Consider the following 15,837-nt stretch of genomic DNA (forward strand, 5'->3'; position numbering starts at 1 on the left):
GCCTCAGAAACGAAAGGTAGAGGCTGAACGTCGTGGCTTGCACTACAATCCTAGCACTTTGGGAGGCTGAGGCAGAAAGAGCAATTGAGGCCAGGAGTTTAAGACCATAGTGAGACACCATCTCTCTTAAAAATAAATAAATAAGGCCGGGCGTGGTGGCTCAAGCCTGTAATCCCAGGACTTTGGGAGGCCGAGACGGGCGGATCACGAGGTCAGGAGATCAAGACCATCCTGGCTAACATGGTGAAACCCCGTCTCCACTAAAAAATACAAAAAACTAGCCGGGCGAGGTGGCGGGCTGTAGTCTCAGCTACTCAGGAGGCTGAGGCAGGAGAATGGCGTGAACCCGGGAGGCGGAGCTTGCAGTGAGCTGAGATCCGGCCACTGCACTCCAGCCTGGGTGACAGAGCGAGACTCCGTCTCAAAAAATAAATAAATAAATACATACATACATAAATTTAGCCAGGCACAGTGGCTAACGTCTATAATTTCGGCACTTTGGGAGGCCTAGACACAGGATCCAGAGTTCACGGGAGAGTCCCGCAGGTGACACGAAACTGTGCAGGTGGGGTTCAAAGCCATGAGCTGAGTTGATAAGGAAAGGCAATGAGTGTGGACAGAGAAAAAAAGTGGCTGAAGGACTAAGCCTATATTCAGAGAACAGAAAGTTCTGGACACACAAGAAGAGGAAAGCACAATGTGATCAGGGAGGCAACAAGAAAATTAAAGCAAATAGCTGGGCGCAGTGGCTCAAGCCTGTAATCCCAGCACTTTGGGAGGCCGAGGCGGGCGGATCATGAAGTCAGGAGATCGAGACCATCCTGGCTAACACGGTGAAACCCCGTCTCTACTAAAAATACAAAAAATTAGCCAGGCGAGGTGGCGGGCGCCTGTAGTCCCAGCTACTCGGGAGGCTGAGGCAGGAGAATGGCATGAACCTGGGAGGCGGAGCTTGCAGTGAGCCGAGATCGCCCCACTACACTCCAGCCTGGTCGACAGAGCAAGACTCCGTCTCAAAAAAAAAAAAAAAAAGAAAGAAAATTACAACAAATAGATGTGTAAAGCTTAACGGGATGTCCTAAAAGCCAAGAAAATAGAAGAGAAAGTGTTCAACTGTGCCACATGCTACTGATAGGAATGGAAAGATGACAGGACATTAAACATTGAATTTCTTTTTTTTTTTTTTTTTTTTTTGAGACGGAGTTTCGCTCTGTCGCCCAGGCTGGAGCGCAGTGACCGGATCTCGGCTCACTGCAAGCTCCGCCTCCCAGGTTCACGCCATTCTCCTGCCTCAGCCTCCGGAGTAGCTGGGACTACAGGCGCCCGCCACCTCGCCCGGCTAGTTTTTTTGTATTTTTTTTAGTGGAGACGGGGTTTCACCGTGTTAGCCAGGATAGTTTGGATCTCCTGACCTCGTGATCCGCCCCTCTCGGCCTCCCAAAGTGCTGGGATTATAGGCTTGAGCCACCGCGCCCGGCCTAAACATTGAATTTCAAATGGAGCCGTCAGTGGTAAATGAAAAAGAAAGTCAGTGGTAAATGAAAAATAATGTTGGGTATGTGAGCTTGATTTAAGCAACAGTTCAAGCAAGAACTGAAGGCAAGAATTAAACACAAATTTTAAAAAATTGTAGCGTATTGTGCACTTAAACGGAGCATAGAAGAGGGGTACTTACTACAGAGTGAAATGTAGTTTAGAGTTTTTTATTTTTATCTTTTGAGATGAAGCCTCATTCTTGTCACCCAGGCTGGAGTGCAATGGCACGATCTCAGCTCACTGTAACTTCTGCCTCCCAGGTTCAAGTGATTCTCCTGCCTCAGTCTCCCGAGTAGCTGGGATCACAGGCACGTGCCACTGTGCCTGGCTAATTTTTGTATTTTTAGTAGAGATGGTGTTTCACCATGTTGGGCAGGCTGGTCTCGAACTCCTGACCTCAAGTGATCCACCTGCCTCGGCCTCTCAAAGTGCTGGGATTACAGGCATGAGCCACCATGCCTGGCCAATTTAGAGCATTTTTTGTTTTAAAGAAGGCACATAGAAGAAAAAAAGACTTTATTCTGTGTGCGTCTTTTTTTTTTTTTTTTTTTTTTGAGACAGGGTCTCACTCTGTTGCCCAGGCTAGAGCGTGATGGCATGAACATGGCTTACTGTAGCCTCAAGCTCTTGTGCTCAAGCGATTCTCTCAACTCAGCCTTGCAAGTAGCTGGGACCACAGGTGCAAGCCATGTCCAGTTTATTTTTTTCTATTTTTCATAGAGACGGAGTCTTGCTATGTTGCCCAGGCTGGTCTTGAACTCCCGGACTCAAGCAATCCTCCCACCTTGGCCTCTGAAAGTGCTGGGATTACAGGTGTGAGCTACTGTGCCCAGCCCTGTGTACGTGTCTTAATGGAGAACACCACCCCCTGGGTACAGGGATGAATTCCCTTGAGGTTAAAATTTTGAAAGCTTTACGGATTGAGAAGAAAAAAAACAAAGTTAAAATTGATGGCATGCATATTGTCCTGAGACTGTGAGTAAGGCTGGCATGTGGTGCACAATTGCAGGGTCAGCAGTAGCCAGAAGTAGGAACAGGCCATTCCCAGTCACTACTGAGTGGAGATCACAGGTCCTGACAGGTGGGTGGGCCACTTGGAGGTCTTTTCCTTTAGTCTCTGAGATAGGAAAATACCCAACTCTACATTCTACTCTCACATTAAACACAGAATACTTCACCTGTAGTCACCAAAATGTGTATGTGGCTTTTCCCACAATGACCAGAGGACTCCCAGGGGATTCCCAGCTCGGGGCGTGAGGCGGGGATCCTACAATTTCACTCAACTCTGACATTATCTATAAGAAGACAGCATAGGCCGGGTGCGGTGGCTCACACCTGTAGTCCCAGCACTTTGGGAGGCCAAGGCAGGTGGATCACTTGAGGCCAGGAGTTCGAGACCAGTGTGGCCAACATGGCAAAACCTCGTCTCTACTAAAATACAAAAATTAGCTGGGTGTGGTGGCGCACACCTGTAATCCCAGCTACTTGGGAGGCTGAGGCAGGCAGGAGAATCGCGTGAACTCGGGAGGCAGAGGCTGCATTGAGTCAAGATTGCGCCATTGCACTCCTGTCTGGGCAACAGAGCGAGACTCTGCTTCAGAAAGGAAAAAAAAAAAGACTGCATGACGAGGTGCTACAGGTTCAGAGCTCAGTCTAAAACTGTCCCTCACTTCAGACACAGTATGCAAGTGGTAACTGTCACTTATACTTTTGAGTGACGTGATAAATACTGTAGTTCTCTTAACCCCTCCTCTGCTTTAATTAACTTTCTAGTACAGCTCTTCCTTCTGACTGTTCATCTGTATCCTCTGTAATATCCTTTACAACAAATGTGTAAACTAAGTGAAATGTTCCCCTGAGTTCTTTGAGCTGCCCTTATAAATTAACAGAACCTGAGGTGGTGGGGAGGGGGATGTCAAGGGAATCCCCAGTGTATAGCTGGTCACTCAGAAGTTCAGGTACCAGCGTGAGACTTGCAACTGGCACCTGATTCGGGGGCAATTTCATGGAACTGAGCCTCAATCAGTGGAATCTGATGCTAACTCCAGGTACAGAGTTTCAGGTACAGAAACCTGTCTCCAGGTACAGAGTTGAACTATAGGACACTCAGTGTCTGATAAAGATTGGTTGTTGGTGGGAGAAATCTGCACACATTTTCCTCAGTGGAGGTGAGACATTGTGTAGAATGTGCACTGTTGTATTGAGTGCGACAGGAAGGAAAACCAAAGGAAAAATACTTTTTCCTCTTAGTTCATACACTCGTCCACACCTTACCTTATTCCAGGAAAAGGGAAGTGAGTGGACTCAAAACTAAATGAGCGAAATCACTGCGCTCTGGTTTGAATAGTGATTGCAAATGAAGCTATGCACCAATACTAATAATTGTCAAATGCGTGTCTTACACATTTTATGTAAAGGAGTTTCTTCAATTCTCATTTGCAGCTGCATAATTTGAGTAAACATATTTTAAATGTGTTGCATTACTATATACCCAGAAACCAATGTCACAATGTAACCATCACATTTAATCAATGCACCACTCACCTGGCCCCAGGGTCGCTCTCTTGCTTCCATACTGTTTCCCTCCCTCATTCTCTACATAGGTCTCACTCTCACATTAGCTTATTTTTTATTTTCTGTGTTTTTCCCCTGGTTCTTTGCGTGTCGTTTTGAGCCCCTCTCATCTCCTGCTGTTTCTCCCCTTCTTCCTCCTCTTGCACCTGTTCTGTCCCATTCTGGGGCCTTATTTCAACTCTGATTCCTATTTCTTCCCAATCTTTTCATTGTCCCCAGTCTCCATATATTTCTGCCTCTCTCTTCTCCCATCTCTGCTCTCTCTGTTAAATCTCCTCTTCCCTGCTACACCTCTGCCCCACTCTCTGGCACCCCCAGATCCCAGGCCTCCCCCTACTGTGGTTCTCCCTCTGCTCTCCTATCACTGGCGGGCCCCTCTTGCTGTCCCAGCACCACGCTGCTCTGTCTGCCCTGGCTCCAGTTTCCTCCTCCTCTCCCGGACTCTCTTGTCTGAGGAGCCTCCCACTTTCTGCCCCTCTCCCTACCTTGCTGTCCTTCATCTCTCTGGACATCGAGCTTTTCTCTACATTTCTCCAGTTGCTATTCTCCTGCCTTCTCAGCTCCTCCTTTCACTCTTACTATCTCTGCAAATCCCTCATCCATCCTCTACTTTGCCATTTGTTTACGGGTTCCCCTCATTCTTTCCTCTCAGTTTTTCTACTTCTCTCTCTGTCTTTGTCCCTCTCTCTATCTCCTAATCCCCTTGGCCCACACATTCACAGGAGGGTTTGGAGTAAGAGGCCTGCATCTTGAAGGAGCGCATTTTCCAGGGGCTGGAGCTGGGCAGGCAAGAACACCGGGTGTCACAGGACAGGCCCCGGGCACCTCCCCAACGCCGGCTCAGGGGAAGCGGTGACTGCGAAGGCGAGGCCTGGGGAGCAGCAGGGCCCGGCACGAGGAGGAGGGAGGTGGGCGCGACGGTGCCTTAGGGAGAGGGGTGGCGTCTACAGGATCCCAGGACCAGGCAGAGGACGCGGCCTTCCCCGGACTGGGGCTGCGGCGCTGCGCTGCAGGGTCCGACGAGGGCAAGGCTGGGAGGTGCCCACGGCGAGAATCCACCTCGCGGGTGAGGACTTTAAAAAACCCGGGGCGGGAGGAGGCGTCAGGAAAGGGTTTTAAGCGGGAGGAAGACGCGAAAGGCCGGGGACAGGCAGCAGCCTCAGAGCGACTTCAACCCAAAGGGAAGCGACTCCGAACCCACACCTGGGGTGGAGGGGCGCGGTGCGGGGATCTTAAGGTCTGTAGCGAGCCCGGGAACTGGCTGCGGAAACAGGGCAGGGCGATTCGCAAGTTTAATCCATACTGAGGGACACTCACGCTCGGCGGCGTCACCTCCACCCAGCGCGATCCGCTTCCGGAACTGCAGAAAACTGCGCGTGCGCGGAAAAGAGCCCGGGTACTCTGGGGGCGGGGCCTGGGCGAAAGGCGGGGTCTGCGGACGAAACGCTGGGGCGGAGCCGGGGCGGGGTCTGCGCTTATCTCAGCCTCCCTGGCCCGTAGTCTGATTTTTCCCGGTTTGGAAATGCTGGAGTGCTCACCATGTCCCGGGGAGCAGCGTTCCAATTTGAAGCAGTTTTAAGGTGAAAGAATACACTTATGTGAACCCCTTATGATAGAAACCAAAATGATTTCCTCTTACCAAGTTGAAAACGGTTTATGTTAAAATTGTTTGCCGGCGGGTTGGACCCAATTCTGCTAGGGAGTCTCCTGCAGCTCAGAAACGGGGATCTGGGATTCGGGGATCTCGGCCTGGGAGCTAGGATCTCAGTGGAGGATTCACGAGGCACAGCGATTGGATCCAGGAATTCCTGCAATTAAAATGTATTTAATTTAACTGAAATGTCCTGAAATTATCTCTGAGGATGATGCAAAGTAGAATGGGAAATGCAGCGCCCTACCTGGATGTATGTTGCAATTTAATGCAGCAGCCCATCAGAACCTCCTTTGCATTTCAAATCCCCATTCTCCCCAGTGGAAGAGTCAAGCCTGTGCTCAATTCATGGGAAGGTTAAGGCCCTCGATAAGTTAGATCACCAAGGGCTGCTTCATTGTTCTTTAAAATATATATTTTTATAAAGATGGGGGTCTCAGCCCAGGCTGTTCTCCAACTCTTGGCCTCAAGCAATTCTCCTGCCTGGGCCTCCAAAAGTGCTGGGATTACAGGAGTGAACCACTGTGCCCAGTCAACTGCTCATTTAAACCATGAAAATTTTTTTAAAAATAGAGATAAACTGCATTATTTTTGCTTATATTCGTTATTACGTTCCACACTTGAAATTAACCACAAACAACTTTGACATAATCTTTCTTTGCATCAAAATATGCTTAAGTCAATAATTTCTAAGTATCATGTAATTTCAAAGTCACTTTATGGGCGTTCTGAAGGTAACTAGACACAGTACTTTTTATTTTAAAATTGTAATCTATATTGGGTCTATTTTTTGTTTTCTGTTTCTTAATGTTCTATTAGATGTGGATAACAGAGTGTGGAAAATAGTCACCACATGACAATTGGGTTTATTTTCACCTAAAGAATAATTTTCCAGTATTTCTAACGTATTATCCCAGTAGAACTAAAGACTCACAGGGACACCCTTTTTTCATGTTTATAGAAAACCTAGTTTATACCTGCTATTGTCTTATGTACATTTTCATGTCACACAATTTTATCTCCAAACAACACCCTTATTTATATACAGTCTATAGTTTTCACTTTAGTAACACAGACAACAAAATATTAAACCTTTCATCTGGGTTACAATGTATGAAAGAAAAAAAATAAAAGGGAAAATCAGATTAAAAAATAAAAAGTAATTTTACTACAATTGAACATAAACCATTAAATATATTGTTCAACACCATAAACTGAAAATAACATTTCCATAGCCTTTGGAGAAATGCCCTTCCAGTAAAACTGCCTAATCATATTTACTATGTAATAAACTTTTCCACAATTTTTCACTGAGTTAGTATAAAAATATCTTAGGCATTATAACTAAACAGGATTTCAAAAATATTTTCAACAGTTGTGTTATTTTTAATGAGTCCTATGGGTACAGCGGAAAAATAAATGTAGACTATTACTATGAAGAAAACTAGGGCGGGGCACAGTGGCTCACGCCTGTAATCCCAGCACTTTGGGAGGCAGAGGCAGGTGGATCACTTAAAGTCAGGCGTTCAAGACCAGCCTGGCCAACATGGTGAAACCCTGTCTCTACTAAAAATACAAAAATTAGCCAGGTGTGGTGGCACACACCTGTAGTCCCAACTACTTGGGAGGCTGAGGCAGGAGAATCACTTGAACCTGGGAGGTGGAGGTTGTAGTAAGCCGAGATCACGCGACTGCATTCCAGCCTGGGTGACAGAGCAAGCCTCCGTCTCAAAAAACAAAACAAAACAAACAAAAAAGAAAACTGGGGTCTTCTCAAACCAAGAATTCAGGAGTTTCCACAGTAAGTAATTCAGTGTACTAGAGTCAGTCTCCATTTTGTGATGTTGTACTACTAACACTTTTACAGCTCTGCACTTCCTCTTCCTGTTCTGCCCATTTGGTCAAACTGATCATGCTTGAGTGCTTCCTCCTTTGTCACTAGATGGACGTTCAAACCACACAAAGCTTCCTCTAACCCAGCCCCACACCTTATCAACTATAACACACCAAGCAAATTGCTTATCTGGGCTCTCAAGCCATTTTTGGACCAGCTTTGGAAGTCTACCCAGCTTTCCCCAGAAACCCACATTATGTAATAAACAGTCTCATAACACTTCTCAACAAACTTTAGGTGAAATTCAATACAGTTCCAGTAGAGAGGTCACAAGTTCAAATTATCAAAATGTTATGAGGGTGAACATTCAAACTTTGTAGTTTATCTACCAGGAAAAAAAAATCTGAATGTGTTATGTTCATTCTTAAAATATATATATATATAAATTTCTCCAATTGCCACTGATCATTCCAAGGGTAAAAAAGAGATGTTGTTGTTTTTATCCATATTCCCCATACTTTTTGTTTCCTAATGTCATATTTTTACTATACTTGTATTTTCACTTCATGTACATCAAGATAAATGCCATAGGTGTTATTTGGCATGCAAGAAAGAGACATGCAAAAATATAATAATATAGTGCATACACATCAAGAGCAATGCAGACTGCAGGGCATGAGAGTCTGAAATATCCTTTCTATGGGATTTTCATTACACCACATAAGTATCCCAAGGCAGAGTGTGGAGAGACTAATTCAAGTGCAAAATACAATTAGTTTCTGGGCTGGGCGTGGTGGCTCACGCCCATAATCCCAGAGCTTTGGGGGGCCAAGGCGGGTGGATCACTTGAGGTCAGGAGTTCGAGACCAGCCTGGCCAACATGGTGAAACCCTGTCTCTACTAAAACTACAAAAACTAGCCGGGTGTGGTAGTGGGCACCTATAATCCCAGCTACTTGGGAGGCTGAAGCAGGAGAATCGCCTGAACCCAGGAAACAGAGGTTGCAGTGAGCCGAGATCACACTGTTGCACTCCAGCCTGGGTGACAGAATGAAACTCCATCTCAAACAAACAAAAAACCAAAATACACTTAGTTTCTGAAAATTATATGTTGTTTGATCCAACAATGGAAATCATTATTCTAGATCCTTCGCTAGCTTAATGGTGCACTGTTATTATCTGTGATGAAGTATGCTACTGAGGTAGGATAAAACTACATTGGCAAGAAATGATTCATTCATACTTACAAAATACATCAAATTTTATTAGTTAAAACATTAAATCTATGATGCATTCTTAATTAAATAGTAGCAAAATGTGATTCCAGCAGTTAATGTAAATCCTAGTAACAAACATGGGATTCTGGTTACTTTGATTAAACTTCCTATGCTCGGCCGGCCGGGCACGGTGGCTCACGCCTGCAATCCCAGCACTGTGACAGGCTGAGGCGGGCAGATCATGAGGTCAGGAGTTCGAGACCAGTCTGGCCAACACAGCAAAACCCCATCTCTACTAAAAATACAAAAATTATCCAGGCGTGGTGGTACATGCCTGTAATCCCAGCTACTTGGGAGGCTGAGGAAGGAGAATCATTAAAATCCAGGAGGCTGAGGTTGCAGTGAGCTGAGATTGCGTCACTGCACTCCAGTCTGGGTGACAGAACAAGACTCTGTCTCAAAAAAAAAAAAAAATCAATCTTTGCTATGCAACAGCTATTGGCATTTGATGGAGAAGGTAGCCTTTTCTGCATTATTTGTACCACACATCAGTCCCTAATAAGCTATTACTCTTCTCTAATAAAAATCCGAGTGTCTTCCTGGCTCTATTTCATGGTCTGTTGGTAGAGAATTTCTTTTTCTTTTTTATTTTTTTGAGTCAGAGTTTCGCTCTTGTTGCCCGCACTGGAGTGCAGTGGCGTGATCTCGGCTCACTGCAACCTCTGCCTCCGGGATTCAAGCGAGTCTCCTGCCTCAGCCTCCTGAGTAGCTGGGATTACGGGCATGCACCACTGTGCCTAATTTTGTATTTTCAGTAGAGACGGGATTTCTCCATGTTGGTCAGGCTGGTCTCGAACTCCTAACCTCAGGTGATCTACCCACCTCGGCCTCCCAAAGTGCTGGGATTACAGGCGTGAGTCACCGTGCCGGCCAGTAGAGAATTTCTTTCCATACCCACAGTGCCCTTCTGTCAGAAGAAGGGCACCTGGAGTGCAATAAGGATGATGAGTGACATCATAGTTCATTATCCTCTGTCCTTTCCAAGTGCTCTCTAATTCAGACTATATTTAATTTTAAAAGGCAGCGTCGTTCTTCTTCAGGAGCTTGAAGAGAAATAATCCTCACCCAGTGAAGTGAGTGAGCCCTTCCATCCTTTGATTCTTTCCCAAATAACACCATGTAAGGTGTATAATCGTGTATAAAATCAGCAGATTATATATCAGAGGGTTATGAGGAAACTAGAGACTGAGTTATATTATTCCTATGAATCCTCAGCTATAGGTGTAGTCCAGAAGTAATAGTCTCGGCATGCATGTTACATTTGTGTAATTTCATCAAAGATATATCTTTTGATGCCTGTTGAGCTCTGAAACCTGGATAAAGCTTCTGTCATACATAGTATATTCACAGGATTTCTCTGTTATGAACTCTGATGTCTGTTAATGCTTAAACTCATCAGAAGTTTGCCACAGTCACTGCATTTGTAAGAATTGTCTCAAGAATGAATTCCCGATGTTGTGAAATAAGTAATTTGTGGCTGAAGAACTTGCCACACTCCTTTGTAAGGTTACTTTTTCTGTGTGTGTGTGTGTGTGATGGAGTTTCACTCTTGTTGCCCAAGCTGGAGTGCAATGGCATGATCTCGCTCACTGTAACCTCCACCTCCCAGGTTCAAGCAATTCTCCTGCCTCATCCTCCCGAGTAGCTGGGATTACAGGCATGCACCACCATGCCCAGCTAATTTTTGTGTTTTTAGTAAAGACAGCATTTCACCATGTTGGCCAGCCTGGTCTTGAACTCGCGACCTCAGGTGATCTGCCCTCCTTGGCTTCTCAAACTGCTGGGATTACAGGCATGAGCCGCCACACCTGGCGTCCTTTGTAAGGTTTCTATCCACTATGAATTCTTCGATGTTTTGCAAGGTTTGAATTTTGAGTGAAGACTTTGCCACATTCATTACATTTGTAAGGTTTGTCTCCAGTATGGATTGCCATATGGGTAGTTAGGGTTGAGCGAACACTAAAGGCTTTCCCACACTCATTACACCTGTAAGGTTTTTCTCCAGTGTGAATTCTTCTATGATTTGCAAGATGTGAATTTTGAGTGAAGACCTTGCCACATTCATTACATTTGTAAGGTTTTTCTCCAGTGTGGATGACCTGATGGGTAGCTAGGTTTGAATGTACACTAAATGCTTTGCCACACTCAATACACTTGTAAAGGCCGGGCGCGGTGGCTCACGCCTGTAATCCCAGCACTTTGGGAGGCCGAGGCGGGCGGATCACAAGGTCAGGAGATCGAGACCACGGTGAAACACCATCTCTACTAAAAATACAAAAAATTAGCCGGGCGCGGTGGCGGGCGCCTGTAGTCCCAGCTACTCAGGAGGCTGAGGCAGGAGAATGGCGTGAACCCGGGAGGCGGAGCTTGCAGTGAGCCGAGATCGCGCCACTGCACTCCAGCCTGGGCGACAGAGCGAGACTCCGTCTCAAAAAAAAAAAAAAAAAAAAAAATACACTTGTAAGGTTTCTCACCAGTGTGAATTCTCTGATGAACTGCAAGGTATGAACTGTGCCTGAAGACCTTGCCGCAATCATTACATTTGTACGGTTTTTGTCCAGTATGTATTGTCTGATGGATAGTTAGGCTTGAATGAACACTAAAGGCTTTGCCACACTCATTACACTTGTAAGGTTTTTCTCCAGTATGAACTCTCCAGTGCCTTGCAAGTTGTGATGTTTGACTGAAGGCTTTACCACATTCACCACACTTGTAAGGTTTTGCTCCAGAATGAATTCCCCGATGACTTGCAAGGTGTGAATTTTGTGTGAAGACCTTACCACAGTCATTACATTTGTAAGGCTTTTCTCCAGTATGAATTGCCTGATGGGTAGTTAGGCTTGATCGCACACTAAAGGCTTTGCCGCACTCATCACACCTGTAAGGTTTCTCTCCAGTATGAATTCTTTGATGATTTGCTAAGTGTGAATACTGAGTGAAAACCTTGACACATTCATTACATTTGAAAGGTTTTTCTCCAGTATGGATGATCTGATGCTTAGTTAAGTTTGAATGCATACTGAAGGCTTTTCCACACTTATTACACTTGTAAGGTTTCTCACCAGTATGAATTCGCCGATGCTTTGCAAGGTATGAATTGTGCCTGAAGACCTTGCCACACTCATTACATTTGTAAGGTTTTTCTCCAGTGTGGATTGTCTGATGGGTAGTTAGGCTTGAGCGAACACTAAAGGCTTTGCCACACTCATTACACTTGTAAGGTTTCTCCCCAGTATGAATTCTTCGATGACTTGCAAGGTGTGAATTTTGAGTGAAGCACTTGCCACATTCCTTACATTTGTAAGGTTTTTCTCCAGTATGGATAACCTGATGTGTAGTTAGTTTTGAATGTGCTCTAAAGGCTTTGCCACACTCATTACACTTGTAAGGTTTCTCTCCAGTATGAATTCTCCGATGACCTGCAAGGTTTGAAGGTTGGCTGAAGACCTTTCCACATTCATGACATTTGTAAGGTTTTTCTCCAGTATGGATTACCTGATGGATAGTTAGGTTTGAACGAACAGTAAAGGCTTTGCCACACTCATTACACTGGTAAGGCTTCTCTCCAGTATGAATTCTCTTATGACTTGTTAGCCGTGAGTTTTGATTGAAGACCTTGCCACATTCATCACATTTATAATGTTTTCCCCGATTATTAAGAGACTTCTCAACTTGATTGTATTCATAAATTTTCCCTTCACCTTGAAATTGCTGCAGTTCAGGCAGATGTGACTGAAAACTTACTCCAAGCTGATTTTCAATAAGCTTGTTTCCTGCAGCCCTTCTATCATGTTGATCTCTTCTACCAGGGAGATTTTCTTTTTGCAACGTAAGTACTCTTTTGTAATTTCCTTCATCATCTTTCCACTGCCACTCAAAGTCATATGTATTTTTCTGAACTTCCTCGAAGGACAGGGCTTCATCACAGCTTTCAAGTCTCTCCAGCTTCACCATGTGGAATGCTTCTCCCATACTGTTCTTCCCCTTTGGTGGCAGATCCTTGTTTACACATTTACAAGAGATATCTGTAAGATATAAAGAACCACAGGTTTCCAATTAATTATAGTACATAAATAATTATTTCCCATTGAAAAACCTAATGTTATACCAAAAGTAATAGTTATATTGAACAGACTTATGATTCTTCAGAACCATAATTTTCCAGAACACAAAAGGAATAGGATTCCTTATCAAAGAAAAGGTGGTAACATGTAATTCAAATAGTAGGGGATCCTAGTTTTAAACAATCTGTGAACAAAACCCTCATATTGTGCAAACCCATATTGGCCCTGAAAGGAGTACCTTCCAACCAAGACCCAAGGCTACCAATTGGCAATATGTTTTATATGGCTGTCTTAGAATTCAAGAGAAAGAATTCTTATATTGTGCCTATTTAGAGCATATTTGTTATGCACAAGTAAATGCTAAAGCACAACGTGATATACCGTAATGGTAAATAACTCACAGCAAACATACGTAATGAATAATTAAAGAAGTAGTAATTTTGAATTGGAAAAAAATAATAGCACTGAAAAAATGAGGAGGAATTCAATTTTAAAATGTCAGAAAAAAATTTTTGAATTGGAAAAAAAAAAAAAGAAAGAAAAGAGGAGTTCTACTTCAGAACCAGCACAGGACATAAGAACTGGAATATAGTCTCGCTGTGTCACCCAGGCTGGAGTGCAGTGGCGCGATTTCGGCTCACTGCAACCTCCGCCTCCCGGGTTCAAACAATTCTCTGCCTCAGCCTCCTGAGTAGCTGGGATTACAGGTGCCTGCTACCACGCCCAGCTGATTTTTGTATTTTTAGTAGAGACAGCGTTTCACCATCTTGGCCAGGCTGGTCTTGAGCTCCTGACCTCGTGATCCACCCGCCTTGGCCTCCCAAAGTGCTGAGATTACAGGCATGAGCCACTGCGCCCAGCCTGTTTATATTATTCTTGACTGCAAATGGTGTCACATGCAGTAAGTGTGTGTATAAGTTTTGATAAGTTTTAATTTTTTATCATAGATTTGGTTTTTTTTGAAATGGAGTCTCGTTCTGATGCCCAGGCTAGAGTGCAGTGGTGCCATCTTGGCTCACTGCAACTTCTGCTTCCCAGGTTCAAGTGATTCTCCGGCCTCAGCCTCCCAACTAGCTGGGATTACAGGCATGTGCCACCACGCCCAGCTACTTTTTGTATGTTTAGTAGAGACAGGGTTTCATCATGTTGGCCAGCTGGTCTTGAAATCCTGACCTCAGGTGATCCACCCACCTTGGCCTCCCAAAGTGCTGGGATTACAGGCGTGAGCCACCGCATCCAGCCAGATTTGTGTGTTTTTGTTTTGTTTGTTTTTGTTTTTGTTTTTTGCAACAAAAGAACAGCACAGATTTATTGAAATGAAAGTACACTCCACAGAGTGGGAGCGGGCTCTAGCAAGCAGCTCAAGAGCCAGATTTGTGTATTTTTTTATGGTGGTAAATAATAGAGTAGTACTTTATGCATTCATGACGTACCTAATTTTTTCTTAATTTTTATGATATTTTTAGGTTATGCAATTTGTCTGCTTTATCAAATTGTTGCAAATGTCTTTTACAATTTCCAATATATTTACCGGAATAAAACCCGTGTATAAGATGACCCATGGAATTCAAACCTGTGCTGTTCAAGGGCCAACTGTATACCCAGAAGTGGGATTGCTGGATAACATAGTACTTTTATTTTTATTTTTTTGAGAAATTTCCACATAATTTTTCATAATGCCTAGACTAATTTACATTCAATCAATAGTGTATGAGAACTCCCTAGTCTCCATATCTTTGCTAACCCATACCTTTTGTCCTTCTGCCAGTAGCTATTCTAACAGCTATATGATATTTTATTCTGCTTTAAATTATCTCTGCAAGTAGTGATGTCGTTGGCTGTTTGTCTTCCTTCAAGAACTGTATATTGAGGCTCACGCCTGTAATCTCAGCACTTTGTGAGGCCAAGTTGGGCAGATCACCTGAGACCAGGGATTTGAGACCAGCCTGGCCAACATGGTGACCAAAAATGCAAAAATTACCCAGGCGTGGTGGCACGCACCTGTAGTCCCAGCTACTTGGGAGACTAAGGCAGGAGAATCGCTTGAACCTGGGAAGCAGAGATTGCAGTGCTCTGAGATCGCACCACTGCACTCCAGCCTGGGTGACAGAGCAAGACTCTGTCTCAAAAAAAAAAAAGGGGGAAAAAAATGTATATTGAGATCCTTTGGCCATTTTTTAATTGGTTTGTTTTCATGCTATTGAGTAGTTTCGATTTCTCATATCTTTTGGACATTAAATTGGTGTCAAATATACAAATTGCAAATGCTTTCTCACAATCCGTAGGTTGTCTCCTCATTATGTTAATTGTTCCTTTGCGGTGATTTTCAGTAGATGCTACCCCATTTATCTGTTTGCTTTTGTTGCACAAGCTTCTGGCATGAAGGCCAAAAAATCATTGCCCGGATCACGTCATGTAGGTTTTCCCGTACGATTGCTTCTAGTAGTTTTACATTATCAGGTCTTACGTTTAAGTATTTAATACATTTTGAATCAATTTTGGTATCTGGTGTGAGATTAACATCCATTTCATTCTCCTGTGTGTGGATATTGAGTTTGTCTAGCAACACTTATTGAAAAAACTGTCCTTGTTGGCCGGGCGTGGTGGCTCAAGCCTGTAATCCCAGCACTTTGGGAGGCCAAGACGGGCGGATCACGAGGTCAGGAGATCGAGACCATCCTGGCTAACACGGTGAAACCCCATCTCTACTAAAAAATACAAAAAACTAGCCGGGCGAGGTGGCGGGCGCCTGTAGTCCCAGCTACTCGGGAGGCTGAGGCAGGAGAACGGTGGAAACCCGGGAGGCGGAGCTTGCAGTGAGCTAAAATCCGGCCACTGCACTCCAGCCTGGGTGACAGAGCAAGACTCCGTCTCAAAAAAAAAAAAAAAAAAAAAAAAAAAC

The 15,837-nt window shown here is 44.4% G+C and overlaps 2 protein-coding genes across 6 annotated transcripts in view; both read right to left on the bottom strand.

Annotated features, from left to right (window-relative positions):
* The window catches only part of ZNF347 (zinc finger protein 347), a 45,221-nt gene that overhangs the window by 16,832 nt on the left and 12,552 nt on the right, over positions 1-15,837 (bottom strand). For 2 of the 4 annotated variants that reach the window (XM_025366964.1, XM_025366963.1), the window contains exon 1: positions 5,428-5,488. The exons of 1 other annotated variant lie outside the window; for it this stretch is intronic. The gene's annotated coding sequence lies outside the window, so the exon portion shown is untranslated. Of the gene's footprint in view, positions 1-5,427; positions 5,489-15,837 lie in introns of those variants that run through there. One more of the 4 variants, XM_025366966.1, reaches the window with a different exon arrangement.
* Positions 10,412-15,837, bottom strand: part of ZNF665 (zinc finger protein 665) — a 19,686-nt gene continuing 14,260 nt past the window's right edge. For both annotated transcript variants that reach the window (XM_025366977.1, XM_025366979.1), the window contains 2 exons: positions 11,328-12,896; positions 10,412-11,047 (listed from right to left, as the gene is read on the bottom strand). In XM_025366977.1, the coding sequence (XP_025222762.1) occupies positions 10,701-11,047; positions 11,328-12,896 (1,916 nt within the window). In that variant the 3' untranslated portion in view covers positions 10,412-10,700. The remainder of the gene's footprint in view (positions 11,048-11,327; positions 12,897-15,837) is intronic.

This window comes from Theropithecus gelada, chromosome 19, assembly GCF_003255815.1.
Source record: "Theropithecus gelada isolate Dixy chromosome 19, Tgel_1.0, whole genome shotgun sequence".
Lineage (NCBI taxonomy): Eukaryota > Metazoa > Chordata > Mammalia > Primates > Cercopithecidae > Theropithecus > Theropithecus gelada.